The 19,376-nt window shown below is 54.6% G+C and overlaps 1 protein-coding gene across 2 annotated transcripts; it reads left to right on the plus strand.

Moving 5' to 3' along the window:
* The first annotated feature begins 558 nt into the window (after positions 1–558).
* On the plus strand, positions 559–12,314 carry fgfr4 (fibroblast growth factor receptor 4). Of its 2 annotated transcripts, none has more exons than XR_015107229.1 (21): positions 559–709; positions 1,735–1,958; positions 3,982–4,163; positions 4,263–4,413; positions 4,537–4,587; positions 5,177–5,446; positions 5,545–5,637; positions 5,732–5,898; positions 6,050–6,173; positions 6,997–7,187; positions 7,267–7,405; positions 7,517–7,710; positions 7,826–7,971; positions 8,259–8,380; positions 8,456–8,566; positions 8,828–9,018; positions 9,797–10,137; positions 10,658–10,728; positions 10,808–10,945; positions 11,052–11,157; positions 11,534–12,314. XR_015107229.1 is itself a non-coding variant. In XM_086161024.1 (21 exons), exons 2-21 carry the CDS (start codon positions 1,847–1,849, stop codon positions 11,708–11,710), a joined length of 2,859 nt encoding a protein of 952 aa, XP_086017150.1. In that variant the 5' UTR covers positions 559–709; positions 1,735–1,846; the 3' UTR covers positions 11,711–12,314. The 2 variants fall into 2 exon arrangements, 1 of the variants encoding a protein (XP_086017150.1); XM_086161024.1 differs by having other exon boundaries at positions 10,015–10,137.
* Positions 12,315–19,376: the final 7,062 nt, after the last annotated feature.

Raw genomic sequence — 19,376 nt, forward strand, 5'->3', positions numbered from 1 at the left:
GGCTTGATCTCCCTCAGGATGAACCGGGTCTGGGAGAGAGGGAGGGAGGCTGCGGGTCTGGGAGGAGCGGTGGGGTGAAAGGGGAGGTGAGAGGGGGTGGGTGGGGGCAAGAGGGCGTGGGGGGGTAACTGGGGAGGAGGGGGAAGAAGGGCGGGGGGGCAATCCACCCCCCCCCCCCCCCCCTGCAGGCCATTGTTGCCGCGGAGCCGCAGAGCAGTGCAGCAGGCTGCGGAGGCGGACGCACCGACACTTCGTCCCGCTGAAGATCCGCTCCGGAACCAGCGCCTCCGACCGGGAAGGGGAACCGAATCCCGAGCCGCGGGAATCTTCCTCCTCCACACGCGGCTCCCGGAAAGGACCCGGATCCGAACCCGAGACCGGATACGGAGCCGGACCCGGAGCGAGTGCTCGGTCCGTCCGGGAGTCCCCTCGCATGGATCTAACGACCTGAACCGGCGGACGTCGCCCTCCAACCCCACGGAGACTTGCGGGTCTCTGAGCCCGAAGCCGCCGGTTCGGTTCTTGCCGCCGGTCCGAGTCCGATGGATCTGTAACGGGATTTTTTTTTTTTTTTTTTGTCCGGATGAGACGGATCACAGACGGGTTCTGACGGGGGTTCGTCTGGACTTTAACCTCCACATGAGGACACCGGCGGCCACTCGTGTCGTGGACGTGGAGTGACCTCCTGTGTGGAGGACCGGGAGGAAAGGTGGGTGAAACTTCAACTCCGAACCACCACCGAAACCGAATCAGAGAACCGAATCGAAGTGGACGGTTCGTCCGCCGAGGATCCAATTACTACTACTATTATTATTATTTTTATTAAAATAATAATAATTATTATTATTGTTATTATTGTTGTTGTTGTTGGGGCTCAGGAGTGGAGGTTGTACTTTCTGGACCTTCACGCAGGTCCGAACCTGCTTCCGGACTTTTTTGGGTTTAATTTTGCGCTTGAATCGAAAGACGCAGCCGGTCCGGTGAATCGGTACCGGCAGCTCCGTGGGTCCGTCGGAGTGACAGCGAGGAGTCACTGCGTGGGTTCGAGTGAAGGAAACACGGCGTGAGAGAGGAGGCGTCTGCGGCTGCGCAGTGGAGACTTCAGCTCCAGTCTTTAATTGAGGGAGAATGCGGTTCATTCAGTAACGCGGTTCGGTGTGTGTGTCTCTGTGTGTGTGTGTGTGTGTGTGTGTGTGTGTGTGTGGGCGCGGCCTGCACGCATGCAGCGCACGCACCAGAGTCTGGCGCCTGCCGTCCAGACTGGCAGCAGAAGAGCTCCCTCTTCTCCTCTGGAGCTCCATCAGGTTCTCCTCCGGAGGAGCTTCTTCTCCACGCCGGAGGTTCGTTTCCAAACCGAAGCGACTCTGAAACTCCGATCTGGCTTTGCGGAGAACCTGTCGATCATCGTCCGATCGGTGGAGGCTCCGTCTCCTTGGACCGCGGCCCTTTTTGTTTTCCTTTCTGTGGACACGTCTGGTTCTGAAAGGGGCCGCTCTTCCCTCCCTGTCGGAACCCGGGGTCTCGGGGGGTTCTGAGCGCCGAAGAATCCGATAAAAGGAGGTCCGATCTGCCGACGGTAGGCCGGTCGGGGCTAAACATCTTTGGGGTTTCTTCTGGAGGCCCGATTTCAGGCAGCGGCTCGGCTCCAAGCCGAACCGGACCTCCCGGTTCTGCCGACGGCTGCTCTTTGCTCAGACTTTCAGCCCCAAGTTCATGTCTTTACTTTCTCCGCAGGATCCAGACTTCCAGACTTGAATTCCTTGGATTCCAGGACGTCCCATGCCAGGACCCGGAGTGTGAGGCCGCCTCAACCTCAGACCCACCACACACACACACACACACACACATGCACACGCACCTCATCGAGAAGATGGCGAGGATCTGGACCTTCTGCGTTCTCCTCGCGTGTTTGACCGGGAGGGTCCGGACCAGGACCGTGGCAGAGGGACGACCTAAAGGTGAGGGAGTTTTCCTCCGTCAGGAGACGTCGCTGCAGACGTTCGGTTTGAAATCTCTCTTTAGAAGGTACCAGAAGGTTGAGGCGGCGGTTGTCCTCCGTGGAGGTTCTTCAATGTTCTCCTTCCTTTCCCCTTTTCCCTTCTCCACTCCTGGAGATGTCGGAGAACATCCCATCAAAAGTGGCTCAGGATTGTTTTCGCTGCCGTCCCGGCATGTGTGTGTGTGTGTGTGTGTGTCTCCTTGATGGCGTAGCGGTAAATCCGTCAGCGGGTTTGAAGCCCGTCGGACTCTCGGGTCGGCAGGAAGCGGGGCGGCTGAAGGCTACATGTGAATCTTCTGCAGATGAAAGGGCTCCTGTGCGGCTTCTCCTCGGAGACGTGAGCGTGGAACTGATGAAAGACGACGTGGATTGTCGCCGGGGGGCATCGAGCGGGAGCCCGTCTGAGCTCCCGGCCCGCCGAGGCTTGTTCTTCCGATGGCAATCTGCCGTCGGCTCCTCGGCAGACGCGCCGGGAACCAGGATTTGATAATTGGACGTCTCGCCGGTCGTAAAACGCGCAGCTGCGGAGACTCCGGGCCGGGGGGGGTCTCCTCAGAACATCCAGGGAAAGGTCGGTCTCCACGTCCTTTCGGAAGTCCGGAGGTCCCGACTCTCGCCCCCTTCCGACGTCTTCGCGTCCGGGATGTTTTCTCGGACGGAGATGCGAAGGAGACCGCGGAGGGTTCGTGAAGGTCCCGGGACGGACGGATGAGACGGACGCCACCCTTTTTCTCTCGGTGTCCCAAAATACTTGTCGGTGTTTTCGTCCGGCTGCCGCCGAGTTAAAATAAATGTCTCGGTAGAAGTAATTACACGGCCGAGTCTGCGACCACACTCTAAACACAGGGATCCAGAAGGTCCAATGTTTTCTGTCACAGCAGAGCGTATTTTTAGCTCCTCTGCATCATTACAGACCATACGAGACCTTCTCCGTCCTTCCCCCGTCTCCTCGCCATCTTCCAAATAGGAAGGGACGCTAACGTCGGTGATTTGACTCAGGAGAGTCTCCTGTGCCAAAGAAGGTCCTGCCGTTCCGTCCCAGAAGAACCGGGGCGTAAACGCACCACAGGTCCTTGCAGGCAACTTTTTTTTTTCCTCCCCTTCTGGATTGAAACACCCCGGATTTGGGCTCCGGAGGCCACGGGAGGGTTCCTCTGCTCGGTTCTCCGGTCGGGGTCAGGATGTCCGTCGCGAGCTCCGCCGTTGCGACTCTCCGGCTCAGCCTTTGTTTATGTTTGCGGTGTTTTGTTTGCCTCCTTCGCCTCGGGGTGACAATTCACACTCCGCCGCAAGTTCAGTCGCAGGGCACCGGCCTGCAAGTTCATTAGCATGGCTCAGAGTGTGTGTGTGTGTGTGTGTGTGTTTTACACCTGACTATTAGCTCTTCCGTCTGAACCCCTCAATAAATCAGTGTGGAAGAAGGCCTACCTCCCATCTGGGCGTGACAGAAAAATCACCCTTCCCAAGTTTTCAGTTTTCCGGGACGTGCCCCCGTCCTGCTTAATAGACGTTGCCTTTTACTGGGCGCCGGCAGGAAACAGTCAGGCAGAAAATTGCCGGTTGTGAGTTGCGAGCGGGCAGCGGGTCCACATGTCCTCCGAGCTCCGGAGCCCATGAATGGGCGGCTCTGTAGCCGATGGAGACTCCATAGCAGCCGGGGTATCGGGCACTCTATCGCCACTTCCGGGGGGGTATCGGGTGACCGGCGTTGCTCCGGAGCATAATGCGCCGCCGATGCCGGACCTCTCAGACGTAAACCGAAACCAGGAAACCTCGCGGTCGCTTTGTCCCGGTCACTTTGGCCTTGAGAAGAAGATAAGTCTTGAGTTGTTGGAGGAACCGCAGCCTCCGTCCTTGGGTTCTTGCCCCCACATCCGTCCACCATAAATGGAGACTAGCGCCGGTCGGACATCCCGCCGGGGTTAGAGGGCCAAACTGAGCTTCCTTGTATCTTCACCTCCGCGTTCTCTCCTCCCGTCCAGATCTCAGGCTCTCCAGACCCCTCATCCTGCCAGGGTTCCCTCAGAACACCACAGGAGTGGTGAGTGGTCAGGCGAGGTTGGTGTGTAAGGTCCACCGACCCGGGTCCACAAGGGTGCAGTGGCTGAAAATGGACTCGGGCCGCCAGAGTCCGGACGGAGAACCCGTCCTCAGAGCGCTCACGGTGAGTGAGATAGCGACGAAGAAGTTTGCACGCCACCCGATATTTCCTCGCCGGGGTCCCCTCACGTCTCATTCAAAGATCCGTCTTCTTTTGGTGTAGTCTCTGAGGAGCAAGGCCTCCAAGGTGAACACTCTTCACCTGTCCAACATCACACTGGAGGACGCAGGACAATACTTCTGTATGGCTGAGAGCAACCATGCGGGTCAGAGGGTTCAGGCCATGCAGTCGGCGTGGCTGGAGGTCCTGCCAGGTGAGACTCGCCGATCCCCTCCCATTGAGAGAGCAGAAGCCGAGACCCCGGGGTTTTAGCCAACAAGCTAACTGGAAAAACAAACTGATCGTATCGTGACACTCTGAACGTTCCCCTCGGTAGGTTCCTCCACGTCGGACTCTGCGGACTCCTCTGCCGCTGAGATGTCACAAGGTAACATCTTCGTTGAACCTTCAGACATTTCAGGTTGTAAGAAGTGAAAGCGAGCAAAGGAGGGGAGGACTGGAGGAGTACCGGTCGTCTCCGGCGTCCTCCTCCCCTGGCTGGATGAAGCTCCCCTCGCTTAGATCTCCAGTGAACCTTCACCGCCCCTCAGATTTACTCCCTGTCCACTGTCAAGCTACAACATGTTCATTAGCTTCAGCCTCCTCCTCTGGGGTCCTTCTTTCTTCTCCGGGCGGTGAATGAGCAGAGGGAGTTAGCGGTGTTAGCCGGAGCGCTCTCAGCCCCACAATAACCCCGGGGGGAGCGGGGGGAGGGAGGGGGAGGGGGGGGGGGGGGGCAGGTTGGTCAGGCGTCTTTCTCTCCATGGTGATTTCATTGTGTGGGTGGGGGAGGTGTCGAGAAAATGATGGCTGCGGCATTTAGTAGCAGATTAAGAGACGGCTGCTCCAAGTGAAAGCACAAAGAACCGCTCGGACGAAAAAGTTCAGAGGAAATGAGGCAGAACCGTCCGCGGCGGAAAACAAACAGAAGGCTACGTGTCGGGTCCACTGATATGCCGTCCGCTTGCTTCCGACAGATGCCCTCGAGGACCCGAGTGAGGACAAAGCGGAGCATCTTCTTTTAGAGCCCGGAAATGTTCTGAAGCTGCGTTGCGACATGAGCACTCGGCCCGGCATGGCGGTGACCTGGTACAAGGAGGGGGTCCGAATTTTACCCACACCTCGGATCCAGATCCGAGGAACGGTCATGGAGATCACGGACATCACGTATGAGGATTCGGGGGTTTACGTCTGCATTCTCCGTGGAACCAAAGAACCCGTCAGGAACTTCACCATTGCTGTGGCAGGTGAGGTGACTCAACCGCTTCGGTTTGGGCACCTTCTGATATTCTGTGGACTAACCCATAAACCTGCGCTCTGTCCTCGATGTCCACCGTGTTCTCAGACTCCTTGGGTTCGGGCGACGATGACGACGAGGACGACGACTTAGAGGACACCTCCGCCGAGGTGGAGAACGATCAGGTTTACTTCTCCAGAGGTGCGTTGCGCCGCGTGTCTCCACGCCGTTATTTACCATCCGATCCCGAGCCGCCGTCCCTCAGACCCCTCCCTCCCGGTTTTCGTCGCGGCAGGTCCGTACTGGACCCACACCCCGATGATGGAAAAGAATCTGTACGCCGTCCCCGCGGGCAACACGGTAAAGTTCCGCTGCCCGGCCATGGGCAGCCCGGTGCCAACCATCCGCTGGCTGAAGAACGGGCGGGAATTCCGAGGAGAGCATCGCATCGGGGGGATCAAGGTACGCTCGGGTTGCGGCCCCGTCAATCGCTCTGATCGTCCGCACTTTGAAAGTCAGGAGGCGACGTGTCCGAGCTCGGCGTTTCCACCTCACCGATAACCTACCTGCTCCTGGAAGCTCAGATGGTGAAACGGTTTTGTGTTTGTAACAGCTGAGGCATCAACATTGGAGCCTGGTGATGGAGAGTGTGGTTCCCTCCGACAGAGGGAACTACACCTGCATGGTGGAGAACAAATACGGATCCATCGCCCACAGCTACGTCCTGGATGTCCTGGGTAAGAGTCAGAAGACGTATCCCTTCCAAAAAGACGCCGTCCCCTCTCTCTTCACCTTTACCAAAAGGTAGTCGTCTTTGAATCAAACGGTGCGAAGAACAGAAATGTGAGCAAAGAAGTTCTACGTTGCGGCCGCCCGTTGGTTGCTGGATGTCGAGGTCAGAAATATCCGCCTTTCCAATGAGAGGCGGTTGTTGGAGGGGGGGTAATCAGAAGATGACGGGGCGCCTGGCGTCTAGCGTGGCGGGCAGGATGTGGACGGTCAGGCGTCCGAAGCGGTTTTCTACCTGACCTGTGACAGAAGTTGTTCATTCGGCGGCCGTCTGTCCACAGCGGGGTCGGTTTCCGTCCCCATCGACGGGGGGAGAAGACTAACGAGACAGCTAACGAGATCAGAGAGCGAGAGTAACCCTAGATCAAAGAGACCCCGGCAACCAGCTGACAAAGAAACACTAATGAAACCCGTTTTCATCTCCAAACGCAGTTTCCTGCTCTTTAGCCGACCGGAGCCCTAAAACAAACGGGTGTCGCCGGCGACCCGAGCACTGTTTGTTTACAGCGCCGCTGTGTTTGCTTTCCTTTCCGGGCGCCAAATACCCCGATAAGTCTTTGCCGCGACCCTCTGGGTTGAGAGTCCCCGTGTTTGTCACGCTCAGACAGACTCCTCGTTGGGCGGGGATTATTTCTAAAACGACATCAAATTAAACCACAGAAAGAAAACCGGTGAATTAGTGGTTGACCTTTGTACCCCTGTAGCGCCGTGACACCGTCGGTCTGACTTTTTGGACGTCTCACTCGCGGTCGTCCCGCTCTCTCCGCACAGAACGCTCCCCCCACAGGCCCATCTTACAAGCGGGTCTACCGGCCAACACCACGGCGGTGGTCGGCAGCGACGTCCAGTTCCACTGTAAGGTCTACAGCGACGCCCAGCCCCACATCCAATGGCTCAAACACATAGAGAGGAACGGCAGTCGCTTCGGTGCCGACGGGACGCCCTACGTCCGGATCCTGAAGGTCGGTGACGTTTGAAAAGTTATTTCCCGACAAAAATATTCCCGGTTCCTTTCTGTCTAACTTCTTGCGTTTCAAGCAGACCGGAAACCTGAACATGTCGGAGGTGGAGGTGCTGTACCTGTCCAAAGTTACCATGGAAGATGCAGGGGAGTACACCTGCCTGGCGGGAAATTCCATCGGTTTTGCCCACCAGTCTGCGTGGCTCACGGTCCTGTCAGGTGAGACCAGAAGATCCCCGATGATCTCATTTACGGCGAGAATACCGGCATAACCTTTGGCCCGAATGATCCACGACCGAGTTCACGTTCAAACTTCCTGTGTTGCCGTAGAGGAAGAAGCGGCAGATGCGTTGGACACCATGGAGACCAAATACACTGATATCATCATCTACGCCTGCGGCTTCCTGGCCCTGATCATGGCCGTCGTTATCGTGGTGTTATGTCGGATGCAAATCCATCCCCGGCGGGAGCCCTTTGATGCGCTCCCCGTCCAGAAGCTTTCCAAGTTCCCCCTACGCAGACAGGTACGTTGATCTTGGCCAAGGGGACTGGTTTTTTTTTGCACCCATGGATTCCAGGACTTCAGCACCGCCCGGTCTACTTTCTGTTTTCCATCCCTGAATCGTCCCTTCCCTCCAGTACTCCGTGGAGTCCAACTCGTCAGGGAAGTCCAGCGCGTCCCTGATGAGGGTTGCTCGCCTCTCCTCCAGCTGCTCCCCGATGCTGGCTGGAGTTATGGAGTTTGAACTGCCCTATGACCCGGACTGGGAGTTCCTCAGGGACAAGTGAGTTCTATGCAATTGTCAAAAGGAAACAGTCATCATTTGAAAACAAGAAACGCAGTATTTTGACTGAGGGGTAAGAGGGAGTCTCAGCAAATATGTTCTTTATCTTTGCTGCCGGTAAAGACTTTATCTCTCCAAAGTTTATCGTGGGTCCTGGACACTGTGTCACGTGGCTCACTAAAGCAGCTCTTGAGCCATCTTTGGATTACAGAGACCCGAACCAGGAATTTTGAGTTTTCACAAAGTCTTCATTCGGCCATTTTCCGCCGACCGTGTCCTCTCTGTAGTTTAACATTGGGGAAACCTCTCGGAGAAGGTTGCTTCGGGCAAGTGGTCAGAGCCGAGGCCTACGGCATCAACAAGGACTCCCCGGACCAGCCCACCACCGTGGCAGTGAAAATGCTCAAAGGTAGGAGAGAAAATTTACAACCAAACACCCTTTAGTCAAATCCCCCTCCGTCTAAACAATGTGTTCTCTGTCCAGATGATGCCACAGACAAAGACCTGGCAGACCTGATCTCAGAGATGGAGCTGATGAAGGTGATGGACAAGCACAAAAACATTATCAACCTTCTTGGAGTCTGCACGCAGGACGGTGAGCTTCTGACAAAATGAGCTTTTGCCGTGAGTCCTTTGCACCATTCCGTAGACGATCGGACGATGGGCGGACCGTCGGCGTCTATTTTTCGCGTAACGCGAAAATCCAATCGGCCACCCCTTCTCCACCCACGTCCTCTTAAATATCAACCGACCGGTCGGTCGCTAATCAAATGGGTGTTTGAACAGCGGTGGTCCCGAACCTCCAGGCTACAGATACAATGGAAGTAACCATGCCTTCCTCCTGTGTGCACCCCAGGCCCGCTGTATGTGCTGGTGGAATACGCCTCCAAAGGCAGTCTGAGGGAGTACCTGAGGGCCCGGCGGCCTCCGGGCATGGACTACACTTTTGATGTGACCAAAGTGCCTGAGGAGCAGCTCACCTTCAAAGACCTGTTGTCCTGTGCCTACCAAGTGGCCCGAGGGATGGAATACCTGGCCTCCAAAAGGGTACGTCACTCCATTGCAAATCAGCCAATGGCGTTCGAATGCATGAGGATGATGTAGCGAACGCCTCCCGGCTCATGTTACAACCTGACCACATGTTGACGTCCGGGAGAGCGTCCGCTCACTCGCTGAAAACCGGAGCTCGGAGGTCACGTCCGTTGCGACGTCGGGATGTGGTTCCAAGTCACGCTGGTTTGGGATCTGACGGGAACTTCACCATCTGCGGCTTTGGACCGGATGAGTTCGGTCCGGAGGCTCGGGGTCACGGGACGAACCTCCTCCTCCTCCTCCTCCTCCTCCTCCTCCTCTCCGCTCGGGCCTTCTTTGTCTCGTTCTTCGTTCCCGCCGGTCGCTTCTTCTGCGTTGTCTCCTTGTACTTTCCCAGGGTGCCCTCGGTCTGTTATGATCAGCAGGTTCCTTTGTCTGGGGCAGACGTTCCTCAGCAGAAGTCTGTCGTTGCTCCAGTCCTGTTTACTCTTCTCCATCCATCTGTCCATCCCTCAGACCCGAGCCTTTGTCTTTTTTAGCGAGGCCATAAATCTGTTAGCAAACACGCAGCAGAGCCGTCGTCTGGGCGGAGGCATCGGGTTTCTGCCTCTTTGGCTCCGAAGAATGCCGGAGCCTGAAACTACCCCTCCATTACAGAGAGACCCGCAAACCGGGGCTGGTTCATTTCGCACCTCCCCACAAATCCCACGTCTATTTCCAATGAAAACCAAAATAAACTTAATGACATCCATTCTATGTGGGCAAACAGAGCCTTTCTTATTTCCTCCCAAAGGTTTGTTTTTTCTCCAAACTCAGTTTCTACAAAGAGACGTTTCATTTCGCCGCTTTCTCGGAGACGTCGGAACAACGAAGCTTGGAACAGAAGACCTTTAGCCTTAATCGCCCTAGCATTAGCGTCAACGTGCCGGGAAACGCAGATCCCGGCGGAGCTGGAGATCGGACCCGCTTTCTGCGGAACGCCGGTCCGACCGCTCGACCTTCTCTCCGCAGTGCATCCACCGAGACCTGGCCGCCAGAAACGTCCTGGTCACCGAAGACAACGTGATGAAGATCGCCGACTTCGGCCTGGCCAGAGGCGTCCACCAGATCGACTACTACAAGAAAACCACCAATGTGAGTGTCTCTCCCTCGGGACGTTCTGCAGGTGAACGCCTCCTGTGTCGACCCTTCCAGAATGCCGTTTTTTTTTTTGCGCCGCCCTTCCGTCCCCGTAATGGATTTTCCCCGAGAGAAGCGTCGTATCGGACGCTCGCGTTCCCGAAACCCCCGGTCCGCTCAAGACGGACGCCATGTCGGAATACTCGCGCAGACCGTCCGATTGTTAAAAGGTTAACGGGGTTGTTTTGGAGCCGGAGCTCCTTGTAAACATGTCTGTTCCTCCGCCGGCTTCTTTCCGCCGGCTCCTCTCGCAGCTTTAATTCTCCTCAAGACACATGTCAGATGTTTACCTCTGATTGGCAGCCGGCTTAATGGGACATAATTACAAAAAGAGGGCGTACGAGTCGGGGGTCGGGGGGCGGAGGGGGGTCGGCACGGGGAGATACAGTCGGGAAATACAGAGGGTTTGTTTTCCGCCGTGGTCCGTGACCTCGCGGGGAGGGGGCGGAGCTTAACTGTCTGGATCCGTCCGCAGGGGCGGCTGCCGGTGAAGTGGATGGCGCCGGAAGCCTTGTTCGACCGGGTCTACACACACCAGAGCGATGTGTAAGTCCGGGCTTCACACACTCGCCACCCCCGAGGAGAAGACGCCGAAAACCCGCTTCACGCGCTCTTCTTCTCTCAGGTGGTCCTTCGGAGTTCTGATGTGGGAGATCTTCACCCTGGGAGGTTCTCCGTATCCCGGAATCCCCGTCGAGGAGCTTTTCAAACTGCTGAAGGAAGGACATCGCATGGACAAGCCTTCCAACTGCACACATGAACTGTGAGCGGGACCTTCTGCTTTACGGACGGCGAATCTTCTCGAGGTTGTTTAGAAGATTCTTCATGTGTTTTGTGTGGCCTTTGTTTTTTTTTTATTTACCACGCAGCTACATGATGATGCGCGAGTGTTGGCACGCCGTTCCCACCCAGAGACCGACCTTCAAACAGCTGGTGGAGGAGCTGGATAAAGTGCTGCTGTCCATCTCTGACGAGGTGGGCGAACACACACACACACACATATGCGCACACACACACACACACTACGCAGCCCCGTGAAATTGCATACCAACACATTCAAGGCCAACATCACACATGCTCGCACATTTGCTTTCCGTTCTGCCGCGGTCTGTGGACCAGATGTCCTCAGAGCACAATCTGATGGAGCAGAAGCGGCGCCGGTTCGAGCGGAGAGCCAATCGTCTCGTGAAGGCGTCGGTCTGACCGACGTAACGGTTTCCTCTCGAGCTCGAAGGCGGACGTTTAAAAGCGAACGGATCCGGATCTTCTCGAACCGCGACGGCAGCCGTTCTCGCTCGCGATTCGACCGTCCGACGTCCTTCTGACCTTCTGACCTTCTTCTCCTCCCCAGTACCTGGACCTGTCCACCCCCTTCGAGCAGTACTCCCCGTCGTGCGAGGACACGTCCAGTTCCTGCTCCTCCGACAACGACTCCGTTTTCACCCACGACGCCTTGTCCACCGATCCCTGCCTCCTCGGCTACCAGGACGCACATTCTCGGATAGACGCCAAGACGGCGCCGCGATAGAGTCCGGCCCTCCGGCTGAGGAGAAACCGGAGAACCACGGCGGGACCTTGCGAGTCGTCCGAGACGCTGGAGGTCCACGGCTGCGGCGAAGCCAAACTTCATCGTCGCCGCTTTCGCCAATGGACCTTCGTTGTGGAGACACAGAGCCCTTAGATATAGATGGACACACACACACACACACACACACACACACACTCCGTATGCATGTGGAATACGGAGACAGACAGACGGAGGCTTGGAGAAGAGGATGTTCTCCAGGACCAATCGGAAGTGCTGCGTCGGTTCCGCCACCCGGGAGTCGCCGGTCGGAAGCCGAGACCCTGAGATGGTCCGCGATGCTTTTCCTTCAGACTCTTCTCACAAGCAGGACTCGACTCTCGGCGACAGAGAGGTTCAACCATAAAGATTTATTTTGCTACGACATAAAGACGAGGTGACGGTTAATTATAAATCTCTCTATATAAGATTATTTACTTCTGTCAGTTTATTTAAGGAGAAGAAAGACGTCTTCAATCTCAGGAGCTCTTTTGCTAAGAACTTTCTTTCTGAGTGGATGATTTCCTGTCAATCTATTAGAATATTAAAGTATTTGTACGGACACACACACACACACGCTCCTGCTTCTTAGAAGGTTCAGGACGCTGCACCTGTGGAGACCTCCAGACTCGGCTTGGAGAAACATCTCAACGCGATAAGAGAACGTGCTATAACATCACAACCACCTGTCCTCTGATGCTGATGTTTCTGATGACACATCTAAACCAACAACAACAACAACAACAACAACGTGGAGTCAGCTTTTTCAGAAGGTCCAGAGCTTTCAATGTGTGTGTGTGAATCTTCCCGGTTCTTCTCTTGACGCTCAGCCCGAGTAGCGTGATCTAGAAGATGGGTGTCTGCTGGGGGGTTGAGGGACGTCTCCCGAGAGGAGGACGTTTTTCGGGAGGGGTTGGGTCGCGCTATCGCTGCTGAGGACGAGGGCAGACGGGGGGGTGAATGAGAAAGCCGGCGTGATTGATTTCAAATGGGGAGGGGGATGGGGGGGTCCTTTGTCTGCCTGGAACCCCTCACCCAGCCCAATCTGCTGCTGAGGGCTCCTCAGGTCCACACACCCATGGACAATGGAGGCTTTGCAGGCTTAATGGGTGTGACTGCAGACCAGAGGGAGTGTGTGTGTGTGTGTGTGTGTGTGTGTGAGGCGGGTGGGGTGGGGGGGGGGGCTGTGCTTGTGTGCAAATGAAGAGGCTCTTCTGATGCAAATGTCTCCTCTTCGCTCCCAAATGTCCTGTCTTTATCCGCCGGCGCCATCTTTTAAGTTACAAATCTTAATTCAGTGCCGCCGCTGTGAGCACCAGCTGCTAGAACATCCAGAACATTCCCCCGCCAGACACGGTGCCCGCAGAGGAGAAGAGGATCCACAAGCTACCACCATCAGCTCCTTCCTGGTGGAGGGAGATCTCCAGAGATCCGATTGCTCTGCAGCCATTCGGATGTTCTCCTCCGTTCTGGATCGGAGGGGTTCTCAGTACGTCCACCTTGGGAAGGCTCGCCTCGTGGTCTCGTGTGACCGAGTGAAGGTCCAGAACAATCGCTTCTCGATGTAACATCCAGAGTTAGAAGAAGAAGGGCGTTCGGGTCCAGATCCTGTGAACCCTCATCTTCACTCACTTGGTCCCGCAAGGTTTTATCTGCCCGGTTCCTCTGCACTTCATCTTGTTGTTCCGTCAACAAGCAGAAGGACGTCTCACCACCAGACGGAGGCTGCAGATGTTTAGGTGCCACTCCGTTCCAGAGTCCGCCGGTGGAAGGAGACGGGCTCCGGAGAACCGCGAGGTGTTTTGACCTCGCGTGACAACCTCCTCTGGAACATCTACCGCCGCTTCAACTCAGATCATGAGATCACCACCCGCGGCTTCTCCTGAGGGCTTCAAGCTCCCCGGCATTTTCACGCCCTGCTTGTAGAAGATGTCGAGACTCCGAGCAGGAAAGACCTCCTTCGTAGTTCCCACAAAGTCTTGCAGCCCGAGCCGGCAGGAGGTCCACCAGCCGTCCAAGTATCTCCATGATGCTCCCGGTGTTGGTCCAGAGTGAAAGAAGGTCATTGAAACTTTGAACTTCGAAGCTTCGGGAAAATAGCGTGACTTCGAAGCAGAAGATGATGAGATGTTCCTAAGAGTCAGAGCAGAAACGTGGATTCAGAAAGAAACAAGGATGGGAGACGGGAGGCCTCTGAGGTGGAGAGATGACAAGAGGAGGTCAAAGGTCAAGAGCAAGGGGGAGAGGGTAGAGGAGAACCTACTGGTCTCCATGTTTGAAGAGTGTTTTCATTTATGTGCTTCATCTAATGTGTGTGTGTGTGTGTGTGTGTGTGTGTGTGGTCTCGACATGAACATGTGTGAAGCTTTGTCTCGTGCACATAAATCTTCGCTCAGCGCCTGGTCTTCCTCTTGGATTGATAGCAGACTGGGGTTTGAGTCAGTCCTGCTTTGAGCGCCGATGTTCTCCACCCAACCTTCATGTCAGATGGACCCCTTCAGATGGTCGTCCTCCAGGCACGTCCTGCTCGGTCAATCCTTCCTGAAGAAACCATGAAGGCATGAAGGTGCCAGAGTTGAAATGCGGATACAGCAAGTCTCCAACAGGAAGAAGCACCTCCAGGGTTTGTGTTCCACCATCTCCATTTCACCGGAGTCTGAAGGACCTTCATGTCCGAGAGGTTCTTGATCTGTCACCTTCATGATCTGTCACCTTCTCACAGATCATCAAGTTCATGTTTCGAATCTTCAGCTCCTGACTGGAAGTGGAGATTCCTTCACGTCACAAACCCTGCTTGTCTTGGAGAACCACCAACTTCCTGTTTCAGTGAAACCAAATACTTCAGGATCGAAGGTCACATCTCAACCAGTTCCTGGCTGCTCCTGGTGGATCAACACAGATCAGCATCTAATGATCCCTGAAGTTTGAACACCAAACTTTGAGGGACCTTTGAGGGACCTGAGACCCGAGGCTTCGCTCCTATGAAGGAGATCCTTCAGTTCTTCAGTGTGAAATGAACATCGTGTCTGATGAACCACAGACCATCATCTGCAAAGACATGAACGTGAGAAGCTGCAGCGGGAAACCCCGAGACCAAACAATCATCTAATCCAGAAGTGGATAGTTTGTTTGCAGTCTGAGAGATGGAACATCTCTCCATGGATCTCCATGTCCAGTTTTTTTATCTCCTGGGATGAAGCTCTGCTTCCATGACACCAAAGTGGGATCTTCAGGCTCATCGGGACTGATCAGGATCAGCTGTGGACCACCTTCAGACACACCCTGCTGGCTGGAGATCACTTTGGACTTGGTGTCTCCAGAGCTGAGCTCCTGCTCGTTCTCCTCACCGGAACTTTGTGTTGTCTCTCAAGGTTGCGATGGTTCCTCCAGGCTCCCGCAGCAGATCGGCGTGAGTAGTCGCGAACATCTCGCCTCGCCTTCTCACGAGCTGGTCCTCCTATTACGTCTGACTTCAAATACTCTGGACTGAAGTCCTCGGGAAGCAGAAGGATCAGATCATCTCTCAATGCTGATCCCTCAGCTTGAACTCTGGACCCTGAACCACCAGGAGGACACACTCTCAGCAGAACTTTGGTTGCTTGGAGGCCAGCAGGGTCATGTCAGGTGGCTCCTGGGCTTCTTATGAATCTGGGGCTTCTGAGTCTGGTACGGATATTAGATGGTCCTCTGTCTGTTCAAGGAGGAGGTCACATGACACCAAACCATCTCCAGACCAAACGGTTTCAATCTGAGAAGGAAAACTCCTCCTTCACGTTGTCCTTTAACCCCGATCACGCAGCCGATCGGCCAATCGGGTCATCCGGCGCCGTGAAGCAACCGCTCTGTTTATCACTAGTTGAAGTTTAACCTTCTCCATGCAGCGCCTGAACCCTGGACCACACACATACACACACACACACACACTGCTAGGATACAGTCTTCTGTTGTGACCTTTGACCCCAGACAGACATTGTAGTGGCAACAGGCAAAACTGGAGGGAACAATCCTTGTTGCTGTTATGAGCCAACCACTAACACACTTTTAGACCCCAAAACTCAGTTATTCTGTGTGTGTGTGTGTGTGTGTGTGTGTGTGTGTGTGTGTGTACACACACCAGGAAGATCCAGTACAGTGTTGGTCCAGTTTATCTGTTGACTACCGGAAGTATTTGTGATTCTGCTGATCCACAGGGTGTGTGTGATAAGGCCAGGCAGAGTGTGTGTGTGTTTGATCAGGTTAGGCAGCGTGTGTGTGTGTGTGTGTGTGTGTGTGGTCACAGGATGCTGCTATCTTATCAGACATTTTATGACCCAAAGCCACGCGGATCCAAAGTGGCCTCTGCTGACGGAACAGGATCATATTGATGCGGCTCAGCCTGAGACAGGAGGTCTTCTCTGGAGGTCTTCACCTCCAGAGAAGTGTGTCTGGTCTGCAGATATGACGAACGTCTCCTCAGGAGAACGTCGTGGCTTCAATTGATCAAAATATGGAAAAAAAATCACAACTTCAGACCTTCGGGTTCCAGGTTCTAGACCCCAAAAGTATTCCCAGCTCATCTGATGCTGAGCCTGAGCACTGATCCTCTCAGGTGGAGGTCAGGGATCTCATCTGGTTCCGGGTCCAAACGTCCACGGAAAGCCTCCGATCTCTCGGCGATCTTTCGGGACGGTTCCGCCCCGTGTTCTCGCCGCGGCTCCCCTCCCGGGGCCGGAGGTTCGAACTTCCTGGCTCTCCGCGCACAAACGTCCTACAACGAGCCTCTTTGTTTTCAATCCCCACAGCAATGTGACGCCGTCGCAGACCTGCAGACGCATTCTATCGGAGGTCTTCTGAGGCCCCAAACATCCTGAGCGGGAGGGGCCCATCATCTCCCCCCCCCCCCCAGCCTCCATGGCAGAAGACCGGCTCTCCTTATTTATTGCTCTGTAATTTCTGCAGACTAATTGATTTGGCTCAGCTTTCAGGCTGCAAGGAGACAGGAAGTCAGGCAACGAGTGGTTAAGAGTGAAGAAAGTGTGTGTGTGTGTGTGTGGTTGTGATGGTGGGGGTGAACAGGCTGGAAAAGAAAATGTGTGTTTACACAACACTGGCATTGAGAAGTTTTAAAAACCTCTCACACTCATTGTAACCTCAGGACGGCTAATAAAACCGGAGGAAGCCTCTGAACATCTCACATCTTCTGGTGGCCCTCTGGGATGGAAACGACTCTCATTATATATAATTAGCTATAAATTACGCGGAGATGACGAGACCTGACAGGCAAAGCAGAAGAAGCTGAGACGTTCAGTCGACGTTGAGCTGTAATTTATTGCTTCTCCTGCGGTTTCGGGCCAGAAGAAGAATCCGAGGATTCCTCAAGCAGAGGGACTCTGAGCTGGAGGTCGGAGCACGTCTTGGTCTCCTGTGTGAAAGAAGAAGTGTCCGGCCAACAGCGGCTGCACCCGACTGCAGAGCTGCAGGCAAAAGAAGGCTTCCAGGACACACACACACACACACACACACACACACACACACACCGTGGACAGATGCTCGGTCTGCTGTGGGAGGAAGAGGAGGTGCAGAAGCCCCTACTCTGTGACCTGGAGACGTTCTGTCGTTCTTCCTCTCCCTGATGGTCCTGGACGTTTACCTGATGACCTAATGAGGAAGGCGGATTATCTCGGCAACCGTGACCACCAAAATGGATCTATGCTCCTTCGCCACGACGGACGTCGGCTTGTTGCTCGGCAGGAGACGGTTCGTCTTTCTCCGGCGGGGGGACTTCAGGAAACCTGCTCGAGTCTTCTGGCTCCTCCTGTCGTACCTGAACTTCCGCCCGTTGAAGACCCTGTATTCTAACTTTTCTGTTCTCTGAAGTTTTCTGAAGTCTTTGTCTTGGTATCAGCTCACGAGTCCATCCATCTGTTGTCCAAATTGATTGTCTGAGGTCGGGTTGTGGTGGCAGCAAACCTTGGAGGTCAACCCAGATGTCCCCAGCGACTCATGCTGCCTTCACCATGAGGCCTCTTTCTAGGTCTGGAACACCTCACAGAAGGTGCCAAAGAGGCATCCTTACCAGATGTCCAAACATCATTCTGTTGTCTATTTTTCCCCTCGTTGTTGTCCTCCTCCTTTTAATTGTCTCTTGTATTTATATTCCTATTAATTTTAATAGTTGCGCTGCTGTGACAACAAGTATTATAAGTATTATCTTGAACCAACAACCTTGACTCCTTCCAACGCAAAGAAGAAGAAGAAGCAGCAGCTCCCCTTTGACCTTCCCTGGATGTGGACGGTGAGACTCAGCCCAGCTGAGGGAAGCCATTTAGGCCGCCTGTGTCCGGGACATTATTCTTTGAGTCATGGCTGGAGGTGAGATAGTAGGGACATAGATGGGATGGTGTTCTGCAAGCTTTGCTATCACAACCACCAGATTCAGTGCTGACATAACTGGCGTGCCTCGCTGATACGCTTGTTCAGTTCTTGCTCTCTTCTGGCTACGCTCGCGAACAAGATACTTGAAGTCCTTCACTTGAAGCAATACCTCTCTCCCAACCTACAGGGTACAGGCCATCTTTTCCCGGGAGCCTGTCCATGAAGTTGACCTTGGCGGCACCCCGCACCCACCGCAAATGTTTCTAAAGCAGTATTTTGCCAAAGATGCAGACACGGCTCTCACATTTGTACAGAGACCAGATGGCTCGTAACAGCCCAGTGACCCCGTACTCCTGTAACACCTCCCACAAAACATCCCGCGGGACACGGTCGTTCCCTTTCTCCAAATCTACAAAGCACATGTAGGGGATTAGTGACCACCATGAACCCTCCGGGATCCTTGCAGAAGCAAAGAGCTGGTCCACTGTTCTGCCACTTGGATGGGATCCACGGTGTTCCTATTGGTTCGACAATTGGTCGGAGTCTCCTTTCCAGCTCCCTTGTGTAATCTATGTCGGGGAGGCTGGACAGCGCGATCCCTCTGGAACACAAACACACCTTCTGGCCAATTTCTTAAAACGGGGACCACCTGTCCAGTCAGTCACTTCGTGGGCGCTGTTTCTGACCTCCAAGTGACATCGGAGAGGTGTTTGCCAAGCCGTTCCCACAACGTCCGGTGCCTTCGGCATCTCTGGGTGAATCCCATCCACAGCCTTGCAGCCGAAGCGCTTCTTGACCTCGGTTACCACTACCACGACCAAAGACCCGACCCTCGGATATCGCGTTTTTATCCCCATCAGATTGACAGAGATCTTGAGCTTTCACTTTTTTCAATAACCCTTGGATGGAGTTCTTCAGGGTTTTGATAAAAGACAGAAGCTGTTTTCCGGAAGTTTGCTGCCGTCTCTCTTGTATCCAGCGGCAGTGAAAACGTTGAGCGATTTAAAGAAAGGTAGTTAGTAGGTTTCAGAGCCGGATCAACCAGCAGCTGTTTGACGGACAGCCTTGATCGGGAAGAAGGTACTTCTGAGGTACAACGATATGACGGTGCATTTCCTCCAAGCTGAAGGACCCTTCGGAGTCCACGTCTCTCTGAGGTGTTCGCACAAACCTTCACGTTCTCGCCATCTTCACCCATAATCTCTTCATACCACCATCATTCTGCCATTTGTCTCAAACTGACCAAAAGTCCACCTGATCCAGATCAACCACACAA

Source organism: Fistularia commersonii, chromosome 15 (genome assembly GCF_037954325.1).
Source record: "Fistularia commersonii isolate RoL2024-O1a breed Wild chromosome 15, RoL_Fcom_v1.0, whole genome shotgun sequence".
Taxonomy (NCBI): Eukaryota; Metazoa; Chordata; class Actinopteri; order Syngnathiformes; family Fistulariidae; genus Fistularia; species Fistularia commersonii.